The 23,606-nt window shown below is 31.8% G+C and overlaps 3 protein-coding genes across 4 annotated transcripts; 2 read left to right on the forward strand and 1 right to left on the reverse strand.

The window, feature by feature from the left end:
• Nucleotides 1-402: 402 nt before the first annotated feature.
• Nucleotides 403-6,769, forward strand: LOC118058196 (transcription repressor KAN1). The gene is made up of 6 exons (XM_035070899.2): nt 403-1,767; nt 1,945-2,021; nt 2,572-2,620; nt 3,031-3,187; nt 6,102-6,195; nt 6,319-6,769. The coding sequence occupies exons 1-6, from the start codon at nt 921-923 to the stop codon at nt 6,424-6,426; spliced, it is 1,332 nt and encodes a 443-aa protein (XP_034926790.1). The 5' UTR covers nt 403-920; the 3' UTR covers nt 6,427-6,769.
• A 4,847-nt stretch (nt 6,770-11,616) lies between these two features.
• LOC140954656 (uncharacterized) lies at nt 11,617-12,150 on the forward strand. Its single transcript, XM_073404997.1, has 2 exons — nt 11,617-11,850; nt 12,070-12,150. The coding sequence occupies exons 1-2, from the start codon at nt 11,617-11,619 to the stop codon at nt 12,148-12,150; spliced, it is 315 nt and encodes a 104-aa protein (XP_073261098.1).
• Nucleotides 12,151-12,381: 231 nt separating this feature from the next.
• Nucleotides 12,382-16,992, reverse strand: LOC118058197 (annexin D5). Of its 2 annotated transcripts, none has more exons than XM_035070900.2 (6): nt 16,851-16,992; nt 14,765-14,910; nt 14,420-14,638; nt 13,716-13,931; nt 13,548-13,637; nt 12,382-12,817 (listed from the first exon to the last, which is right to left on the reverse strand). In XM_035070900.2, exons 1-6 carry the CDS (start codon nt 16,924-16,926, stop codon nt 12,614-12,616), a joined length of 951 nt encoding a protein of 316 aa, XP_034926791.1. In that variant the 5' UTR covers nt 16,927-16,992; the 3' UTR covers nt 12,382-12,613. The 2 variants fall into 2 exon arrangements, with proteins under 2 accessions (XP_034926791.1, XP_073261043.1); XM_073404942.1 differs by having other exon boundaries at nt 14,765-14,907; nt 16,848-16,957.
• Nucleotides 16,993-23,606: the final 6,614 nt, after the last annotated feature.

Consider the following 23,606-nt stretch of genomic DNA (forward strand, 5'->3'; position numbering starts at 1 on the left):
ATGCTAGACTCTACAATCATATATCTTCTTGCTTTTTGACTAAGATTATCATTGAACCAAGACAAAAGACACAAGATGTCTTGTTTAACTCCTACGACTAGTTGGTCATTACATTATTGTCTTCTTCATTTTCCCTTTTTACTTTTCTCTCGTGTAATTAATAAGAGATAGAGAAAGATCAGAGGCCCAATAGGGTGGGGAAAAAAAGAATTGAAGAATATTTAGTACTCCATCCTCCGGCCTTCCTTCTTTCCTCTCTATCTCTTTCATATAGTATATATCTTAAACCGTTGTCTACGGGGAATTTTCATATATAATATAATAGGGAAAAAAAGGGGCAAAACCTTTACAGTTTCGCGTGTATATTTTGACTATGGGGAAAATGAGAGGTAATTAGCTTCTAGAGAGAGAGAGAGAGAGAGAGAGAGAGAGAGAGATGATTTGTTGTAGTGTCATCTTCTTATATATACTCTCGAGGAAATAGGAAACAAAAACCCCAAATCCCTCTCCTTCTCTCAATATCCTTTCTCACAATTTTTTTTTTTCCCTATCTACGCTTCTTGCATCACCACACATCTCTCTCTGGGAAGCATGTCTGTTTCTTGAAGAGGACAAAAGGATTTTCTATTTTCTTTTTTTGCCTTTAGGCACCCTCTACATACCAAACTTTTTCTTTCTATCTTGCTTGCCATACTTTGGTTATGTGAAGTTAATAAAAGGGTTCTTCTTTCTTTTTCCTAGCCATCTACACTTCTAACCTACTAAAGATTGCTTTTTTAGTAAGTTTGGAAAAGATCCCACTTCAAAAATCTACTCTATTCTTTGTGTTCTTGAATTTTGAGTTCTCTTTTTTAATTATTGAAGAACAAGAACATCAGCTAGCTAGCCTGCAACCATTAATTTCTAAGGGAATATTAAAAATGTCCCAGAAAGGAATTTCTGATAAACAGTCTTTGAATCTGATTCCAGACCTTTCACTGCATATAAGCCTTCCAAACAGTGCTCCTTCTTCAATTTGCACTGGCACAAACGATGGTGATTCGGCTTTTGATATTTGGCGCAAAGATGATGGACTAATAAAATCACATAGTGATAGTTCTATAAGAGTTGGGTCTCTAGTATCAGACACTGAACTTTCTCTTGCAAATCCAACAAGCACTGCTGCTTTGGAGGCAGAGAGTCCTTGGAGAATAAACTACGGTGGAAGAGGGACTGGCAGTCTTGAGGATCATCACCATGATCAAGCAAGGCAAAGAAATCTTCTTCTTCAACGTTCTAGTAATGGCCAAATGAGTCATATAAACCATGGGATCTCAGTTCTTGATGTCACAGGATCGAAGCCTATAAAGGGGATTCCAGTTTACAATAGCTGGAATAGTTCAGGAGATCATAATATTGATCCTAGATTTAGCTTTAACCAAATGCCTTATTCACCATCTTGCACCCCCTACTCTTCTTCAAATTCTTCAGCTGATCACCATACCTCCACTTTGCAAGCTTACAGAATGGGTACTTCTGCACCAAGATTCAATGGAATGTCAATGGAGTCACTGAGAGTTCCACAATATCATCAATACCATCAATATGGAGCTGCTGCAGGAGTAGGGGGTGGGGGTGCGGAGCTATATGGTAGCAGTGGCATGATTCGATCAAGATTTATGCCAAAGTTACACAGCAAGAGGAACATGAGAGCTCCAAGAATGCGTTGGACTAGCTCACTCCATTCTCGTTTTGTTCATGCTGTTGAGCTCCTCGGTGGCCATGAAAGTATGAGTCTTTTCTCCTTCTTAATTACCTAATCTCTCACTACATAATTGTTTATGGTGCAAGAACAAGAATATAATACTCTACACACTACTACTTGAGTTGAACAACTGGTTAATATCATGGACTTTGTTTTGCTCTAATCTCTGTAATAACTGGTTTCTTTAACCTTTCTTTTAGGGGCAACTCCAAAGTCAGTTCTAGAGCTCATGGATGTCAAAGATCTAACGCTTGCTCATGTTAAAAGTCATTTACAGGTCTGGCATGGAAAACCCAGTACTCTTTTCCTTTCTCCTCCTCCTCCTCCTCCTCCTTCTTCTTCCATTCTTGACAGGAAACCAAAAGACTACTTCAATATCTGACTGTTTAACTTAGACGGGAGTCCTTCCCCTTGTCCCAGTGAGAGACCTGTGTCTTGGGTAGTGAAGGAGACTTTGGCTGAGGCTATCTAACAGGCACGAGAGCCGATGAGGACAGTGAGTGAATGAATGAACAGTTGAGTCTGCTGTTTTGTGATACAGGACAACTTCTACTTTTTGAGAGAGAGAAAGAAAGAGAAAAAAAGTAGCCATCATTTCTCAATAATACAAAGCAATTACTGACCTTACCAAACAACAACCTCGTGGTGAATAAACAAACCATGTAAAATCCAGAAAGAGAAGCATCTGATTTGATTTTTTTGACTGGGATTTTTCTTCTTCGTTCTAATTACTCAAATATTATATTGTATTTAATATAGTACTGCTATTGGAGGACAGGTCTACCTTGTTTTCTATTCATTTTCTTTGTCCCCTTTTGCCTATGCAGATGTACAGAACTGTTAAAAGCACTGACTGCAGACCTACAGCTTCCTCAGGTAACTCGTCGAGCTTTTCTTCAGTTTTAACATAAACTTATTATCTATTAATTTCCCTGCTCTCGGGTCTCCCATCTCACTTAAAAGTAAGTGTTGGGTCAGCGGGGATTGTAATAATTAAATATATTAAAATAATATTTTTTTTATTTTTATATTAGTATATTAAAACGATTTAAAAATACTAAAATAAATTAATTTTTTTAAAAAATTAAGATTTACCTGCACATTCCCATTTGCCTTGTATTAATGAACCTGCAAAACCACATGTTGCAAATACTACGCTGTGTTTGTACCTTCACTTAATCAATTACTCATAAAGGATTCATAAAGGATTCATGGTAACTTTTTTCAAAGATCATATGATCTGATACACTTGGCTGCTGAGTTAAATCTTATTGATTGTCTGCTAGATGGATCTGGTGATGAAGATTTCGTTCCTGGAACACCTTGCATCAGCCAAAATGCTAGCTATTTACTCAACCAGAAAGGAGGTTCAAAGGTGCTTAATTTGCAGAATGATAATGGCTGCCCTAATTCTCCGACTACTCTATGGAGCAACTCTTCTAGGTAATACCCACAAGGCCACAATCTGTCTCCCTCTCCCTCTCCTTCTCCCTCCCGATCTCACACACTCACGCGCAATATTGCATTAATTGATGTTTATGAAGTTTGTGTTCTAAAGACTAAAGAGTGCAGTGCTTTTCTCTTTTATGACTTCAACTTTAAAGCTGATTTTTTTTTTTCCAACCTTTTCATGCATGGGTGATTTTAGCTTATATAGGCAATCCAAACCCACGTCGTCCTACTCCTAACTTTCCCTCAATCTAAAAGGAGCTGCATGCCATCTTTCTTGCAGCTTTTTCTTTTCATTTACTAGCCTTTTCTTCTTCTTCTTTTTGTTTTTCTTTTTCTGTGTGTGTGCATGTATGTATGCATGTATGCACCCTTTCACGGGTCATGAAAAAAGTATAGTAATTAAAAACTGAAAACAAGTGATGATAAACTAGATAAATTAAGCAAAGCATGATGAAACTAGATATCAAATATATTGTAATTAGCCAAGTTATTCACATGATCCTTAGGTTATTAATAGGGAATTCTTTCTTTTTTGCAACTTAATTCTAGAATGATGAAAAGTGAGAAACAAAGTTCTCTTATTTTAATTTTGAATTTAACACAACTAATTCATATATATCAGTTTAATCAACTAATTGACATTTTGTTTCAATAAAAGGTAAAATAGTACACGGGTATAAATTGATACGCAGTTTCATCACTTAATTTTGAGCCATAAATGGGTTTGATTATTTTGAACACCTTTAAAAATTAAATTATTTTTTTTATTAGAAAAAATACATTAATTGCACCTATACACCTCTCAGTGAAAAAACACATTTTGTAAATATAGTTTTTAGATTTAGATCCTCTTATGTGAACATGATCGGTCTATATATGTTCGAAATTTTACCATTGATTTTGAATTTAATGATCTAGAATAAGTGAGAAAAATAAAATATTCAGGAGTTAATTTTCTTTCATTTTTATCATGCATTAAATCATGATCATTTAATTTGAATTCAATTATTTATATTTAATGAACATGATATATAATTATATTCCTTTAAGAAATGGCTTAATTTTACAAGAACATTAAATTCATAGCAAATTCATACTATATTATATATAGTATGATATTTTTCTTTTTAATGAATGAAGCCAAAGCTACAAAAAAAAAATACCAATGTAATTAAGCAAAAGTTGTGATTGTAATCTTAAAATGTATTAAAACATAGTGAAAAAATGAGAATGATCATATGCATGATAAGCCCTTTTTTGAGATGATGGTCAATAAAAGATTCCCATTGTCTTTGAGAATTTTACAGTCATTCAAGATGCCCATTTTCTGCCATTTTTACTAGTTGTAGTTGCCTTCCTAGGGTTTCTTTTTATTTTGTGCACTTCAGGACTGAAAAGTTTCTACACCTTTGTGGTAGCATAAAACACCCTCATTCTCATTTGCTAGAATAACTAGTTTTCTAGCTCATTTCCACTAACATTTGTCCCATGAGCGCAATTTAACCTGTTTAGATACTGTTTTGTGTTCTATCATATATATATTTTTTAATTTTTATTTTTTTAATTAATTTTTTAGTAATTTTTAATTGTTTTGATTAAAAATAAAAAAAAATATATTATTATAATATATTTTTAAATAAAAACTATTTTAAAAAATAATCCGTCCTAAGAATATAGCCATCCTGTTTACCCTAGCTAGCATTGTACTATGTGAAATAATGGTGGAGCTTCCTACAAGCATTTCACTTGTAACTAAATAGTGGCTTGTGAGTCATCACTTTATAAAGCACTAATTCTAGCAGATTATGTGATATAAAATCACATTATCATGGTTTGAAAAAAAGAAAAGAAAGAATTCTCTAATTAAATAATCGCGACATCAGTTAGTAACTTTTCCTTTTCATTAATAAAAAAAGTGAGTGCTGTAGTAAAAGTCTTAGATTCGTAGCAGTACTATATATGTTAAAAGGGTATTGGAGAATAACTACTAGAGCTAAAATATCCAGTTTTTATGCATATTAATAACTAAATTAAGGTTTTATTTCTTCACAAGATGTGTTGGAAAGGGAGGAATATCTTATGGTCCGCCATGTTTCCGTCACAAAACTGTGGAACCAAGTGAAACTAGTGTTTGTGCGTGTGTGTGTAGGCAAAGACTTTTTGTCAAGTTCTTTTGATCATAAATGTCAATCATTTTGAAACATTAGAGAGCAGCGTTTGAAGAGTAAAGAAATGGTGGCGAGGTCTGTCACGGACAGGTTTTGAACTGTTCAAAAATCTAATTATTTTGTTGTTTAGTGGCTGCAGCTTGTGGAATCGAGGCGGCGAGGTCTCAGTGACACCGTTAATTTGACCATCTATCTTGATATAGCTACTAGGTCATTTGCATCCTTTAGCAACTGAATGCATTCTTTTGGGATTTCTGTTGATTAGCTTGATAGCACATCTTCAGACTCCACTGGTGTGGATGGAGGTATCAGCAATGGTGTCATCTTTTTCAGAGAGAAGAGAAGCTGAGTCCCCAGTATTTTTTCTTCTGCCAGACTCTCTTCTCCCCCTGTTTTCAATCTCTTCGCCTGTTCGTTTCTTCTGTTCTTTCTCCTTTCTTTTTCTGCTCTAACTTTTATCTCCTAAGCTATTCTCTTTTTCGCCATAATCTTAATATACTCTCGACTATTATCTAAAAAAAACTGCGTCTTCTAGGGTTGGTTTGAGCAAGGTGACATATAATTACCTAGAAAATTGAAGGAATTTTTTTCTTCATTTGACTCCATGCATGGTTCAATCAATGAAATGCCAATAGTATTGGCTTGGGAAAGTATATTACTGTTTAACATTTTCTTTTCCATCAGAAAATTACAAGCAGGTCAATGGTTTAATGGTTAGGATTTCTTAATTGTTACAGCAAAGGAGGATGGATGCGTAGCAGCTCAAGAGATCTAGATGGGGTTAGGGTAGAAACCCTACCATCTCAACAAGCAGCAGGAAACAGATTGGAAGTGAGTGACTAACTAGACTTAGTAATTAGACAAATATACTAATCAACAAGCATCTCCATAATTATAACTCTATTGACTATCATATTAATGCAATTATTTCCACAAATAATTAATAATTTGCAGATAATTGCTGAATCAAGAAGCTTTCCAGGATACAACCAAGAACTCAAGAATCCAATCTTGGAGTTTTCCTTGGGAAGACCAGACGGGCAAAACAAAGAACATGACTGATTTAAGATAGAGTTGTGCTTAGATATATAACCATGGCGCTTTCATGCATCGTATTTAGATTTCGCTTTATCTCAACCAAAAAAAAAAAAAAAACAAAAACAAAAAAAAAAAGCATAGATAATATAGATTGATACAGGATTTTGAAGGGGAGAAGAAGAAAGTCTTGGCTCTGTCAGTTCAATGCATGTCTGTCTGTGTGTCTGTATATTCTTTTTTGGGCCATTGTTGGACTATGTTTACGAGGTGATGTTAGTCGTTACATGGTGTAATCAATGAAGCAAAAAGTAGAAGAAAAGAAGGAATCGGTTTTTAATGGTGCATGATAAATATTCTCTCTTTTTTACTCCTTTTCTTACAGCACCCTTTTCTATTGTCTCTTTAGTGGGGTCATTACAGAATTAGAGTGTGAAAGCATGACTTTCATTACCATCTCTTAGTTTAGCTTTGATTGAAGTTAGATGTGCTTGTCAAGAAAAGTTGATATATAAAGCAATAAGGCACTAATTGTTGTAAAGACATGGAGAAAATGTTGGGTTTTTTTTTTTTTTTTTTTAAAAAAAAAACTTTTTTCAGGAATATTAAGAGCGAATAAAATTTAGATATTGGCTCTAATTGCGCTTACTAACACATAATTACATCTTGCATGTATGATTCCACATTTTGTCCTTATTTTTTCACCATTAAAATGGGGTGTTGGGATTGTGGGTTGCATAGTGTCCCACTAGTTGATCTTACTTTAGTCAATTCTAAATGCTTCAAATCTAGTTAATAGATTTGATGAAATGTCATCGTCAAGTAATCATACTTTTATTATGTTTTTTTTTTTTTTTAAATTCAATTTCGGTATTGCTTTTTTATTTTATGTTTAATTCAATTTTAGAAAACATAAAATAAAAGTTTAATATGTATATGCTAACAATTTGGGACATTAGAAAAATGATAAAATTTAGCATAGTAGTGAAAATCTTGAAAATCAGCTATTAACAACAGAAAAAATGAAAGAAAAATAAAATAGTTTCTTCCCCTTGATATGGAGCACTAAAAAGGACATGTTGGATTGGACTAGTATAGATCCATCTGAAATTTATTGGATTGTGTCATTTGGCAAATGAACCAAGATAGCCTAGGTGTTGCAAAATCTTAGTTATTATCCCAGTTCAACTAGGTGAGTTAGCTCAATGACACGACGATTTGAATCCTAACCTAAATGGGTTTCATTTTCAATCGTTTCTTACATTGATTCGGCCAAACTCGGATGCCTCGAGTTCCAACTAGTTTTTAGCTTGTTCGATTAGTAATTACTCTAAAACATAGGCATCTTTACACAACCCAGCCTCTTGAAATTCTCCCTCTTCCCCCATCTTTATTTTCTTTTAAAATATCTACCATTGTCATTAATATTAATCTTTCTTTGTTTTGAATGTGAATCACCTAGAGTACGAGAAGAAAAGAGAAAGCAGTTAATTGGTCACGATTCGCGCAATCACAAAAAAAATATTGATGTCGATATAAAAAGTTTATCTTGCAAAGTGGAATTTCGATGAAGATGGTTTGAAACTTTTATCTTGCATAAAAAAATAAATTAAATTTCAATAATATTTTTTATTTGATTTAATTTTAATTTTCTTACTGGTTGGAGGGTGTGTTGGGGTTAAAAATTGGTTAACTTGGATTACTATAATATTATTTGTTTGTTTCCATATGAAAACAAGTTAACAACTTGATTTTTTAGATAAAAAAACTGAAAACAAAATATTTAGCCACTTAATGAGGCTACACACACACACAATATAGTAAAAAGGATTAGTGTTGTTCTGTTCATCTTTTTATTGTTTCTCTAGACACAAATCACTATAGATTAGAGTAGTGTAATGATGTGATTATCTTTGCTAAAGAAACTTGCTAAGCATGCAGTTGGGGGTATGATTGTCTTTTTCATGAGATACATTTGGCATTTAAAGAATGATTGAGGATAAAATGATCCATTCAGGTTTTTTGGGTTGCAGTATAAATACTGTTTTGCTTTTCAGGACATAAAATTTTAATTTTTAGGTTGAGGCTTTTTTTGTCTTTCTTTTTTTTTAAAAAAAGAAAACATTGAATGTACAACCATGCCTCTAGGGGGGAATATGCATATGTTGAGTGACTTCTCCTTCTTTTCTTGTTATTAAAACAGTTCAAATATAAAATTACCTTTGGATTTCAACAAAAACAATGTTGCATATAGGGATGTTTTCGTTGTTTCCATATGTTTTTCAGGCCCTAACATCTAGGTTTGACATGTTTGTCAAGCCCTGGCGCCTAGATCTGATATGGTTGACAAGTCCAAGCACGTGTATCTAGTATGTTTGCCAAATCCGGTGCATGGATTTACCATGGTTGACAACCCTAAACATGGGTTTGGCATCATTGTCAATCCAAGAGTACTTAAGCTCTAGATCGGAAGGAAAGATGAAGATTAAGAAAAAAAAAAATCTTAAAATCAAGTAGGAAAATATGAAAAACTAAGGTGAGGAAGAGTCTATGAATTCAAAAAAATATGTCCTAAAAACTCTTTTTTCATATCTTTTTTATAGTGGATTTTGAAATTAAAACCAAAATAGAATTAATTCAGGTAATTACCAAAATAAAATCCCTTCATTGTCAACCTTAATTACCGGCTATAAAAATAGTATCAAAACCAAAAGTTTTTGCTTTAAATCAGACTTTTCTTGAATTGAAAATTTTTTTCAGGTTCACAAAGAAAAAAATTAACGTAGTAGATTTTTATTCATGGGATGAACAAACTAATATGCCAACAAAAATAGTTCACACCAAGCCCAGGCTGAAGTCCAAGCATGAGCCACACATACATGTGACTTAAGCCAAATGTCTATCAAGGAGAAACATATGAAAAACAGAGGTGAAGAATGGTCTAAAAATATGAAAACATCTATCCTAAAAACTCTTCATTCAAGCGTTTTTTTTATAGTGAATTTTGAAACTAAAACTAATATAAAATTAATTCTAATAATTGTCAGAATAAATTCCCTTTATTATCAACCTTAATTATCCACTATAAAATAGTATTAAAATTGATAATTTTAGCTTCAAATCTAATATTTTTTTTAAAAGAAAAAATCGATCTTCCCACCATATAAATAACATGAAAACCTTGTTTTTTTTCTTATAAGATAAAGTTTTTGAGTTTCACAAAATCATGTAAATTAAGAATTCTTTGATATTTATTTTTTCATTCACTAGCTCTCCCAATTTGTTTTAAACATGTTAATTTTTAATATTAAAAAGATTTTGTTGACTAATAAATTCTAATAAAATCTTAATATTGAACCCACTTTAAAAATAAAATCTCCAACAGCTTTTGCATGATAGAAAAGGAATAACACATGTTCCACAGTTTCTCTATCTAAATTGAGATGTTATTTCGTGAGAACTCTGATTTGCTAGGCCCTTCACATAACATTGTTCCATTAGGGATACAAATCCCTTTCAGCACCTGTCCCTATAAACCCAGAATCCCGCAGCCCTGTCTTGCCAAGAGTTTCAAATTAAGGTAGCGTTTTTTGTTTTGTTTTTTTTATATATATATATATATTAATCTTAAAATAAAAAATAAAAACATTTCAACAGCACAAAACACTACCTAAATCCACCGACGTCTCTGCACATGCCAGGAGGGAGCTAGGAAAATATAGAACTTTCTAGTCCCCCATCTTTTCCTCTATCTTCATTTTTCTCCTTATTTGTGTCTTATTGACAAACAAAGTCTTGAAGAAGTGAGTGAGCACAAACAAAGAAGTTTCAATGAGGTTCCATGCCAATGGATCACAGGTGTCAATAAATGGATCATCCTATCAATAAACGGTGGGCCACCTTCAATTATGCCCTCCGATCTCCAATCATTCTTCAGCTATCTTGTCTTGTTATATACATGAGATTGATTTTCTTTTTCCTTTTTAAGTTATAGAACCTATCGACAATAATATATATTTTTAGATCAGTTTATCTATTGTATATTAATTCAGATTTTTTTAAAAAAATAACTTTGAAAACGTGACTTATGAAATTTTATATAAAATAATAAAAATATTCAATTCTTCTATGTTACATATTTCAATATAATTAAATTGCAATGAAATAAATAATTTAGTAATAAAAATCTCATCATTAAAAATAATATAAAATTATTTTTTAGCACTTAGGTTTTTCTATACGTGTGTTAATAATATATCAAATTATTATTAGTTGGATCCTTTATTAATATAACTAACATTTCTTGTCTTTTTAGCATAGTTTTGCTCCACAAGTTGACTTGAAATTCAATAAATTCAAAACTAGAATGAAATCGAGTTAAAAAAAAAATGACCTAATAAAAAATTTAAGTTGATTTGATGACCTAGTTAATCTAATAATATCTCATCAAAAATTTAATTATTATTTGTTAACTATTTATTTTTTAACAAAAATAATATTATTTTATTTTATAAAAAAAAATTAAGAATCAAACTAGAATAACCCGGTAAAAACCCAGGACTCAAGTTAACCACCAAGCTGCTAGGTATAAAATTTAAAATATTGCTCACATGTTACTATGCCATAAACAAACATACAAAAATAAAGAATGGTCTTGTAAGAGACTTTGGTCATTTCACTGACTTCCATCTTCTTCTGACATGATAAAAAAATCCAAGTTGATTCAGTGAATTAGTTAATCTGATAATATCCCGTTAAAAAATTAATTATTATCTATTAATTATTTATTTTTAATAAAAAATAATATCATTTTATTTTATATAAAAATTAAAAATTAACCCATAATAACCCGATAAAAAAACCATAAACATATTGTTCACGTGTACATGCTACTATGCTATGAACATACAAAAATGAAGAATGGTCTTGTAAGAGACTCTGGTCATTCCACTCACTTCCATCCTCTTCTGATCCATACGTCCTTACTTCCCTTTTCTTCTTGTTGGTAAGTTCTAGTCCATAACATTTTTTGAGGTTACCTCCAAATAAAGAAATTATACAGCCCACGAGATATTTAATATTTTCTCCTCAATGTTTTTTTATTATTTCTGTTTCCCCTCTCACTCTGGAAGGCACTTCTATCCATATATAAAGACATGGACAAGAAAGTAGAGTTATAATAAGAAGTTCATAGAGGCTAGAAGAGAGGGGAGGAGGATGGCTAGCGGAGAGGTGGTGGAGAGAGCTGAGTGTGGGTGCTGTGGTATGTGGGAAGAGTACACAATGGGATACATAGGTTGGGTGCAGGCGAGGTTCGGTGGGGTGTGGGTGTGTGGTCTTTGTGAGGAAGCAATCAAGGATGAGCAAGCAAGGTTAGGAGTAGGAGTTGAAGTTGCTTTGAGGATTCATGCCACATTCAGAGAGACTGCAAATGCTGATCCTCCCATTCACGTAGCGCAATCCATTCTCCAACTCATCAAGAAGATCATGTCCTCCACTTCTTCATCACCCAATTAAGGTGCCTTTGCCATGATGCTTGCTAACTTTGATGGTGCTAGTGAGAAGGCTGAAGGGAGAGTTGACTGATATAAGCTTGATGTTCTCACTGTAAATTAGCTCAGCTTTATGTTCCTTCCTGACTTGTATGATTGTATCTCTGTTATTTGATAGGCCCTTGCTTGTATCTGTAAGATTCAAGGTTTTGCTTCGCATTACTTGAATTTGCCAGAAGCCAAAACAGTAAGAACCTAAAGTCTACTAGTTGGTGAAGGAATTCAAGATGCGAAGCCAAATGCTTAAGAAAATTAGAATGATTGAAACCAAATGTTCTGAGCATTGTCCAGGGTCGTCCCAGGCACCTCATCCATGCTTGTATGTTACAGATAAGGGCACAAAACTGGCCTAGTTCGGTGGCCAAGCCCATCCTCGCATTAAATTCTTGGGACAATTATCAAAATAGATTATCACCTGCCAAACACAGCATTGCAAAGTAAGAAGCATGATTAGATACACTAATAAATCCATTCAAACATATACATCCAAGAATACTTCTTCACAAATCAGTGTTTCAACTTCATATTTACTCAATTCTAAGAAGTCAGCAAAGTGCCTAGAGTTGCATGAAAAATCTCAATCCTTTGCACACCCACCAATCATGTCCACAGAAAATGCATTTACATGCTTTCGCCTTTGTACATGCACCAGTCATCTTCAGTTAATGGTTGGGCCCCAAAAGAGCTAGAAGGAAAGCCCGATAATGGCCTGAAGTTTCAGTGTGAACTGCGTCATTCAATGTCTTCTTGTACTTCTTCAGATATTCAGCTTTTATATAATGCATGTCAATCTCAGTCCTTGTCACAATTACCCTTATAAGTGCAGTGTCATTGGTTCCCATGCCTTTCATCGCCTTGTGCAGCACCTGTAAAGTTTTTGTGAAATGATAGGGTTTATCAACGACTTCAAGATAAATGATAATATCATACAAGTAGATAAAATGAACAATTTCACAAGAGACGGGATCAAATCTTGATTCCACCCAGAGGCTGGGAGGGTAAACCCTGTAGCATACTCCAACTACTGAAATAAGATGAATATTAGCATAACTGGGAAAAAAAGGGGGGGGGGGGTTCAAATGGACGTTCTTTTTAAGGTTTTGAGTAATACTCCAGGCCTGGTGTTATTCAAGTGATACAAAGTTATAATGACAACAGCTGTGGAATACCACAATCAGTTATGTGATGCATTATGCACGATGATTCACGCCATGCATGATTGACTCATGAGATTGTTTATAAGGTCACTATTTCTGGATATCAGAAGACGCAGACTTGCTGGACAAATCAACTTCAATCTGTTTCAACTTTAGTTTTCACAATTTTGTTTTCTACATGATCCATACATTCTGAAAAATCCTTTTTCTAAACACTATCAAATAAAGAGTGTACCACATTTATGTAACAAGCTAGATTCCCATAATCTACATATAGTTATTAGTTCACCACATCATACAAACACATTCAGTGACACCATGCTACTTAATATGCCTTCAAAACATGATTTGCCTGGATCCCTGACTTCATTTCATAAGAAAATGTTTTCACTGTAACCAGATGAAGCAGAGAGAGCCAAGTCGAAGATGTTAAGAATACCTTGGCAAAGTAATTTGCTGGATTCTCCGAGCATAGTAAAATTGTCTTCAAAGCATGCTCAAAATGTCCTGATGTTTCCTTCTTTATAACCTGGAATTGTTACAAATAAATTTGCCTCACAGAATAACCACAGACAAGAGAGAGAAAAGAGAACTTTAATAAATTTACCTTTTTCAAAGAGTTTCCATACATGTCATGGTAGGCAGAATCAACTGCAGCCAAATGTGCTGCACTTCGTTCACTGAATATGTGGATGAAAGTCTTCTCATCAGTTCCCCATTTTTTCTCGCCTGCTTTATAAAGAGCCTTTGCATCCTTCACAACCATCTCTCTATCAACTTCCCGACCTTCGTACCGAGGTATACTTGCATATGCTAGCAGGAGCTAAATCAAGTATATTATAATAATACATCAGGAACTTGCGTTTCCTTTAATGAATATTAAATGAAAATGCTGAAAAATGAACTTGGATGAAGAAAAAGAAAAGGTGGTGAACAGGGAAGGTCATGATAGGAAAATTAATAGCATAAAAATAGAGTGAACATAATTTTAAAATAAGGGCTAATATTGCTTCAACAAAAATCCCAATTATTGCAATTAACCTCCTATTGTGACAGCAGAATGAATTCTAATGGTGGGTCGGTCCAACTAAACTTTTAGGCAGCAGCCACGCTATTCCAAATCTTATAAAGGCGAGCAGCAACAGATTGTTCAGCACCAAACATCTGTTTTTGAAATTCCATGCTGGTTTATATATATATATATATATATATATATAGTCATCTAACAAAATCTTACATCATGACAATAGACAAATGCTAAATTGGTGAACAGGATGAGACCGCAATTAAAGAGAAAATGAGATAGTTTACCTTTTTATGATCTCCAGATGCGCATGATTCAATGTCACGCTCAACATGAATTCCAAACTTGGCATGGTAATGTTGTTTAAAAACTTGTATCTGGGATGGCGTACGAGAGCAGATCACTTCAGTTGCAGCTTCCAGATTCATTGTGTTCATCATCAGTGCCTGCCTGACCATTATAGCATCACGTCCAGGTAGATCGTGCATCCAAAACAAAACTGCTGTCTGAAATGCAAAAGGAACAAATATTAGATTAAAATATGCAGGAACAGAAAGTTCTTATTTGAATTATGAAGATCCAAAAGTATTTAAAGCTTTGAAAACCATGTGTGAGTAGATATAATACTATACCTCTAAATTGCCTGTAAGCTCTGAAGACAAGCGCTTAAAAAGATCCTCAGAGTACAATGTTCTGTACTCGTGTTGGATGAGGGAACGCTGTGCTGCATCTCGATGAGCCAGAATATTGATTACTGCGGATGTATCAGTTCCCAGTCCTATTATAAACAGAACACAACAAATTCAAAACAGGAGATCATACATTTGAATTTTTTTTTATTGTCCAATCAAATGACAATCATGTTTCGCATTTTTTTCATAACACTTCAGCAAATTTGGTTTATCACTGTGATAGTCAACTTCTATGAGCAAAACAGATGTCGCCTCGATTAACTGAAGATCTTTTAGCAAGGTGAATATCTAATTTTCCTAGAGTCCATATGCTAAGACTTGCCACAATTTTTACAAACTCGTTATTCATGAAGGTTAATTGGTATCTGTGACAACAAGACCTTGCCTGAATTATGAAAGTTAAAACAAGGGGCAAAAGCAAAATCAATCGCTGATTGAAAGATAGGTAAAAGTAGGTTATTTGACGTAGTATGGAGAGGAAACCTCAAGTCTCGATACACATTGCAGAATTTCACCAAAAGTTCCCTTTAGCTCATGTTCACAACCTATTATACAAGAGAGCTCCTTTGTCACTAAGACAATTTAGCTATTAAGCAAAGGTGACTACCTAGTCATCAGGCAAAAACAAACATAAAATAATCTAAACCAATGCATCATCTCTTTAGTCATTAAGCAAAATAAATGTAACGTAATATTAGCAAGCTCCTGCATCATTATTATTTCCCAAAAATGATGTGGTTTTTCAAAGACACATATAGAAGTTCAAAATAGGAAAGGACAATAAATGGTAATTTAACTATAAACAACAATAAAAGCATAGAACATGAGATGATTTAACAAGATTTAGTTAAGGAAACCTTATATGCCTATAGCCCTTCATTTATAACATTCATGGTTATATTCTAACCTGCAGAGCTACATGTACCACTTTCCTAAATTCTGCGTTTTATTCATTGAAGAGCGCCCTACCACCACTTGACTAGTAAGGGAAAAGCCCTTTACTATGTATATAAAGATAGCTACAATCAAATGCCTTGTCCTCAAAATGATGAGAAAAGGATAATATTGTCATACTGTTCTTTTCCTATCTGTTTCGTCATTCTATACGGATATACTTGTAAAATGTATTACCTACTTGTGAGGACACCAGACCCACACCACAGATTATATAAGTTAATGGACAAAGACAACATAGAATGACCTAGCCTGTCACTATTTTTGTTGGGAAACTGGGCTCATTTGAGCCTATTTCATTGTTTTATTTTATTTATTTGAGTTATTTATGGTAGACAATTTTAACTGATGGGTTAAGCCTAATAGTTGGATGTTTTAGGGTTATATTATTTATATGTTTGTCTTTCAGTTTGTAAGACAGTTTTTTATGATGAAATAAAAATGACAAACTTTTCCCTTCCTGAATTCACCTTTTCTTCATAGCTTTTCCCTTTCTTTGCTTCTAATTCTTAATTTCTTTCTTTAAAGCTTATTTCTTTCTTACTTTAATTATTTTTATTCATTGCTCCGCATCACCTACACTTGAATTAAGGTAAGTATAAGCAATTTAGTATATAGTCTTTCCAGGCTTCCCTGTTGGAATGTTTACTTCATGTGCGAAAAAGAAAAAAAAGACAAAAACCCTATCTTCTTGTATTAGTTGGTGGCATATCAGTCAAGTAAGATTCAAAGGAAAATAAAGGAACACCTCAGGTCAAATAGGGAAGTTCTTTGTTTTAACATGTAAGATTTGTCATGAAGTGGGAAAGCCCACTTGCATCATAAAGGTTAACTATTTACGTAACAAGTATCAATTATTGCTCTTCCAACATGAACCAATTAAATATTTTTTCTGTAAATTATATATGTAAAGGGTTAAATAAAGATACCAAATTTCTCTAAAATTTTCAAACTTTAACTGGTGCCAAGATCAAATAATGAAAGAAACAATAAAAGGAGCATAAACCCACCAAAACCCATCAACAAAACAACCAAAAGAAGAGATTATTGACACAGATAAGGAGATTAGTACCTTTAAAGGCTCGGAAGAGTTGCATAGCATCATCTCTAGGGGATGAAAGCACAGGAGGAACACTTAAAGTTGCCATCTTTTTCCTTAAAAAATGACCACAATCTTTATTTCTCTTCTCTTATCTCCTCCCCCTTTCTCCTCAGGGGTTGAAATCGAAAATCGACTGGGCAGTTGTGATGTAGTTGAAGTGGGATTAGGTTATTAATTGCAACTAACCAGTTAGGTGGTGTTTGAAAATTCTCTCTCCTCCCTCCTTTTCGCTGTGCTACAACTCTATCCATAGTGTTTTTTTTTTTTTGACAGTTGAATTTGTCTTAAAGGGTTTGGCTCCTCTACAAGCCACACATGCTCACACGTGAAATAAATTTTCTTTTTGTGCCATGTTGATAAAAAATTTAGAAAACCATTTTAATTCATAAGATTTGAACGAGACTATAATAAATTTATAAGGAAGAGTTAAAAGAGATGGAGTTAACTGTAGTTTATCAAAAATAATTAATTAATTCCCATAGTATTATAAATACATAGAGGTCTTTTTATTAGAGTTGATTTAGTAATATTTTTAACTAAAAAAAAAGTCTTATGTCCCAATTAAAATCTCTTGTCTTGCCCACTTCTCTTTTATTTATTCAATGCTTAAAAAAAAAAATCAGAGAGAGCATGGAATTAATGGAGGGATTATTAAGTTATAAACAAACTTAAGAATAGAGAGAATAAATATATAGTTTTTTAAAACAATGAGGACTAATGAATTTTATTAAACTATAGCCAACATTTGGCTGGATGGTAACTTATGCTCGGGCAAAACTTGCAAGCCTATAAAATGCAGCCTAGTTTGGCTGGTTGATCTGGGATATGGCCGATCCATGGTTGAACTGAACCGGGTTAAAAAAAAATAAGAGAAAATAAAACCTGGTGAACCTCATGGGTTGACCCGGCAGGACCCGGTTGCAACCCAATAATTTTTTTTTAAGACGACGTTATTTTGATTTAAAAAAAAAAATTGAACCAGGCGACCTGATAACCCAATCAAAACTTGATAACCAGTCAAAACATGAAATCTAGGTCTTAAACCGGGCTGACCACCAGATCAGGTCTAAAAACCATAATCCTTTATATTGTTTAATAGGGGTAGATTATAAATTAATAATGATAGGATATTAAAAAAAAAAAAAAAAGAGTACTGGGGATATATTTTCTTAATCTTAAAAGGTTGATGGGCCTATTTAATTATAGGGAAAAAAAAGTGGTAACCTATTAAAGTGTCCTTAGAGCATCTGCAATCGGAATAGGGCTAAATTGATAAATTTAAAAGAGCTAAGTATAGCTATTGAAGAGCTGAATTCATAAAATAATATTTTAAATAGTATAAATATAATTTTTTTATTATATATATTCTAATAAGAAAAAGTTATTTAAAAGGCTAATTATGTTGGAGTGTAAAAAATAATTTTTTATTTTTTTAATAAATTTGAAGTTTTTTTTTTCACATGACTTATTTTTTTGCTGGCCCTATTTTATTGATTTTGATTTTTTAAGAGATATATAAAAATAATATTGGTAGGAGAAAAAAAAACATTTTAATATTTTATTTAGCATTCTTCTAGCATGTAAATGAAGAACTAAAATAATTTTTTTTTATTTTAATTTTCCGTTTAGCACATCCTAGAGCTGCTCTTAATCATAATCATTTAAAAAAAAAAAAATGCTTCCAGTGCACGTTCTTTTCATAATTTATTAAAGAGAAACTTCCTCCCACGAAACCATCAAAAAGAGACGTGCATTTTCTAATTGATGGCCTCATTTATCCATTTCATATTTTTTTAAGCAAACCTTTCAAAATATCCTTCAATTATATAATTAGTTTTAATTTTGCTTTCAAATAGTTTTTTATATAAATTTAATATTCAAATTTTCAAAAATTCTTGATTAAAAACCTATTTATTTTTAATGTTTTTCATTTATATTTTCATGTCAAACCTAATGAATGTTGATATAGCTAAATTTAGTCAAACTAATAAGTATATCTTTAATCTAATCAAAACTTGGTTGAGACATGGTTTAACTTTTTCAAAATAATATTTAAAAAAAAAATCTTGAAACAATATTATTTAAAAATAACCATAATCAATATATAACTTGTGACACAAGACATAAACCCGACTAGTTTTTATAATTATGCCTTTGTGTGTGTGAATTGTTTTTAAAATATAAAATAAAAGTGTTAATACCTGTTTCAATCTATTGGTTCAAGGCGTTGCTTTCACAACTAGAATATTACATAGCATCAAATGAATATTATGTCGGTGTTTAAACATTGATTATGTTGGATAAATTTTTTTGATGGCACCATAGATGGAAAATTTTTATTAAAAAATATATTATCGGTGATTTATAATTTTTTAATTATTTGATCGGTAATATAATTATTGATGAATTTACATATGAAAATCACACACCAAATGAAAAAATTTACCGGCATTCATTGCATTAGTAAATTCATTTGTGATTATGGCATATATTATAGATAAAATAAACCAATAGTAAATCCATCGATGACCATATGCATATTACCGATGGAATTAAATAGTCATAGATTTACATTTAGTAGTGACAAGTCCTATAATGTTTTCCCAACTCTCCAGAACTTTCTGAGTGACTTAGTTTGTTGGTTATTTTGTTGGTGATGTAAATTTCATCAGTAATTCTGTCAATATTGTATTTAATATTTAAAAACAATACAAGAAAAGGAATTAAAAAAAAGAATTAAACTAAATAAAACCAAATTTTTATTATTAATTTAATAAAATATTTTTAAAAACAATTTATCTGGTGGATAGAAGTTAGAGGAGGAGGAGAAGGTGAATCTTTATCAAAACAGGAAGGCAACAAGATTGACCATATGTACTTGTATAGGTTACCAACAATTACTTGAGGACATTCACTTTATCCCTTAAGCCGCCTGTCTCAAGACCGAAGTTAGGTCGTTTCAACACTAAGTTGGGTTGTTTGAGCTTGAACTTGTTATCGTACAATCGCCTGGATGACCAGAGATTGCCGACTCGATCCCAATTGTGAGGAACCAATAGTCGACACACTATGGACCATCCATAAATCCTTGATCATAGTGTTGGAGATACTGTAAACTTGATTTCTATTAGATATACTAGATGATCTTCTCAACCACAAATCTGAATTGAGTTCCAAATGGGTCGAAGTATCGTCCTTGAATCTCTCATTCAATTAGATGTTATATGTTTATTAAAAAAAACAAGTTAGCAAATTTTAAAAAATAATAATAACTTAAGAAAAAAAGTTAAAATCCAACTTACTACAAACTTTTGAGCTCGACTGGCCACAAGTTATTGCACCCCTTTTATATAGTCAACATTTAGTATGTGAGTTTCAATAAAAAGCTTCATTGATCTTGAATTGTGTCCAAGTACCATACCCTACAACAAAAAGTTATTGTTAATTAAACATTTTCATGTAATACAATAATAAAAAAAACATAATCTTATTTTATAAAACAGAATCTAACTATCCATTTTACATGCGAATGGAATGAATCTGTCAATGTGCATGGTAATAGAACCATAAATCTCCTTGGTCTGGTTCTCCACACCAAACATTAATTATTATGGCAAGTATAACGTCGAATGACAGATCTTCTTTTTGGATCGACAAGGTTTTGGTTATGTTGGAATTAATCATGAAATTATGATTTGAAGGGTTAATGAATCACTACATAGTATTATGTTCACTAAAAAACCTACTAGTCTACAAAATTTTGAGTAAAGGGATTAATAGTGCATGAAGAAGACCTATCACCCTTAGTGTACCTTACCCATGGAAGTTGCATTATTGATTGTTTTTTTTTAAGTCATGTTTCTATTCCTTAGTTTGTCTAAGGTTTAACAAAGGTTCTCCTCAGTAGAAAAAGGTTTATATCTTATGGATTTGAGGTAAATCATTCTTAATAAGGAGATTTCTATCTCTAGAGGCTCAAGATATATCCCTCTCAATAAAAAGATTTTTGTCTTATCAGGCTAAAACCTAGTTATTCTAAGGCTCTAGATTTTAATAGTGTATTTATTTATATTTTGCATCTTTAATACCTTAGGATTTACTTTACCGTGTAATTTAATACCCATAAATATTAAATTCTATAATTAATTCTTAATATTTTATTTTTTTCAATTCATTTAATTTAATAATCGGGAATATACATTAAATTGTAAAATTCATACAACAAATTGATTTTTGTGGTGTTTTGTTTTTTAAATTTTTTTCCAAATCCTCACAAATTTAATAAAATGTTTATTAAATCAAATATACATGAAAAAATAAAAATAAAACTAATTTTTTGTGATTTCTTAGTATGATAAATTATGCAAATATGATTTATTTTTTAGAAACTTGGCCATAAGAAATTTAAAATAAAGTTGTATTTTTTTAAGGAAATATTTTTGTTTTTTTTACATAAAGAAACAAGTTTATTCAATACTAGAAAGATGCCTATCATGTAGGTCATAATTCTAAATATTAAATGTGAGGGGTTAAAAATAAATGTGAGGAACCCAAGATTAATTGCAAAATAATTTCGGGAAAAATCTAGAATTAAATTGAAAAGATAAGTTTGCTTTTGACAAACCTTAAAAAAATAGAAACAAAATAAGACTTCCAAATATTTGTCATGATATGTTTGCCAAATATACCATAATAACTAAAAAATACATTTTTTTTTTTTTATAGAATTTTGCACAACCAAGCATTTTCTTTGGCATGGAATGGAGCCCTACCACATGGGTTGGGGTTCCTGGCCCAAAACCTAGGCCCAAAAACGAGATCCAAAAACAAATAAATGAAGATTAAACAAGGTTTTTATGCTTGAACTTGATGAAAAACATGAAGAACAAGATGAGGAACCCATAAATATAGATGAAAATATAGAGTAGATCATGTTAAATTGAAGGCATAGAAGGATTCTATATAGGAAGCCAATGCATGATCAAGCATCTAATAGCCAAATAATCTCTGATTATTAATAAATCAAATCTGATAGTCAAGAGCCTTAACTAGATATTCAGTCAAAAAGAAGAAGAAGAAGAAATAGGAGAGGAGAAGAGAAGATTTGACATGTTATAACGTAAATATTATAAACAAATTCATCGTCAGTTATTAACTATATTTATATTTTATTGGTAATTTCATCTGTAATATTGATATGTTATTTTTTCTAATGAAAATAACAAGGGAATACCTGCTTAGTTTTTTCTTTTTCTTTGATTTTCACCAATAATTCTCTCGGTATTTTGATTTACTTTCTATATAGTTATTCTAGTTTCATGATTCAGATTGTTGGTTTGACATGTTAACCTGATTTGACTTTATTTTTTTGTTTTTTTTTTAATTATTAATTTTTTTCATTTCAATTCTTTAATATTGAGTTGATTGTGAATTGAGTTTTTATAATTTTTTCGATTTACTTTCTATAAGGTTATTTTGGTTTTATAATCTAGATCACAGATTTAACAGGTTAACTTGAGTTGATTTGGATTGATCTAATACATTGTTATCTCAATATTTTTGAAAAAATAATATTATCTTGAATTTTTTTAAATAAATATATATTTTTACTAATAATTTAAATTATTTTTAAACTCATCAAATCAACCTATCATACCATATCAACCTCATATAATTTAAATTATTTTTTACTAGAAACACTTGCAATTTTTTTTATATGTTTTAACGAATTTTAATCCGATTAATAGCGTAACGTGACGTGAGAAAATGATATAGCTAATCACTAGATGTCCTCAGTATTTGTTTTCTAGTTTTGTTGTTGATTACAGAGGTTTTGTTGTAAACTGTCCATTAATAAAGTTTTTTCATATCAAGATCACGAAAGGGCACACTACCAAGAGAACTGGTGTGATTATTACCTCGGCTTCTAAAAATGTTGATTTTTATTTTCTTATCAATTCTTGGCAGCTTGACGTGTGGCGGCGACCAATTTCTGGTGGCAAAGGTAGGGAGGACACCTGTAACACCTGTATCAAGCTAGAGAAAGGCGTGAGAGAAGTTTGCTACTGATTTACAATTGACTCCTTATTTTGTAAGATCCATCTTTCGAAGAATCAATCTCTTCAACCATGCAGTTAATTAATGGATTAAAAACACAAAAATGGTATAAATCCATGCCCTAAAAATTCTTCGCAGGCTTGCATCATTGGTGGTCATCACTGTCTTTGCTTTACGTTAGCGAGAGCAAAACTCAAACTTGAACTCTAAAGGCTCCGTTTGTTTGCAGGAAAGTGAATTCCTTTTGGAAAGTGAATTCCGGGGAAAGTGAATTCCTGGAAAGTGAATTCCGGGAAAGTATTTTCCGATGTTTGGTAGTGTTATGAAAAATGAACTGGAAAACACTTTCCAGTGTTTGGTTATGTCATGGAAAATGAGCTGGAAAATAACTTATTAATATTTTATTTTTTTCAAGTTTATTAAAATAATGAGGAACAAATCTTACAAATTAAAAAGTTGAATGATAATGAAATTGAAAAAAATATATAATTTCATAAATTATCTCAAATAAAACAAATAATAATCAAAATAATAGGGATCAAATCTAAAAAATTAAAAAAAATGAAAAATGAAAAAATTAAAATAATAATAATCAACATTTCATAAATTATTTCAAATAAAATAAGTAACAATCAAAAGAATGAGGATCAAATTTGATAAATAAAAAAT

The sequence above is a fragment of the Populus alba genome, chromosome 15 (assembly GCF_005239225.2).
Source record: "Populus alba chromosome 15, ASM523922v2, whole genome shotgun sequence".
Lineage (NCBI taxonomy): Eukaryota > Viridiplantae > Streptophyta > Magnoliopsida > Malpighiales > Salicaceae > Populus > Populus alba.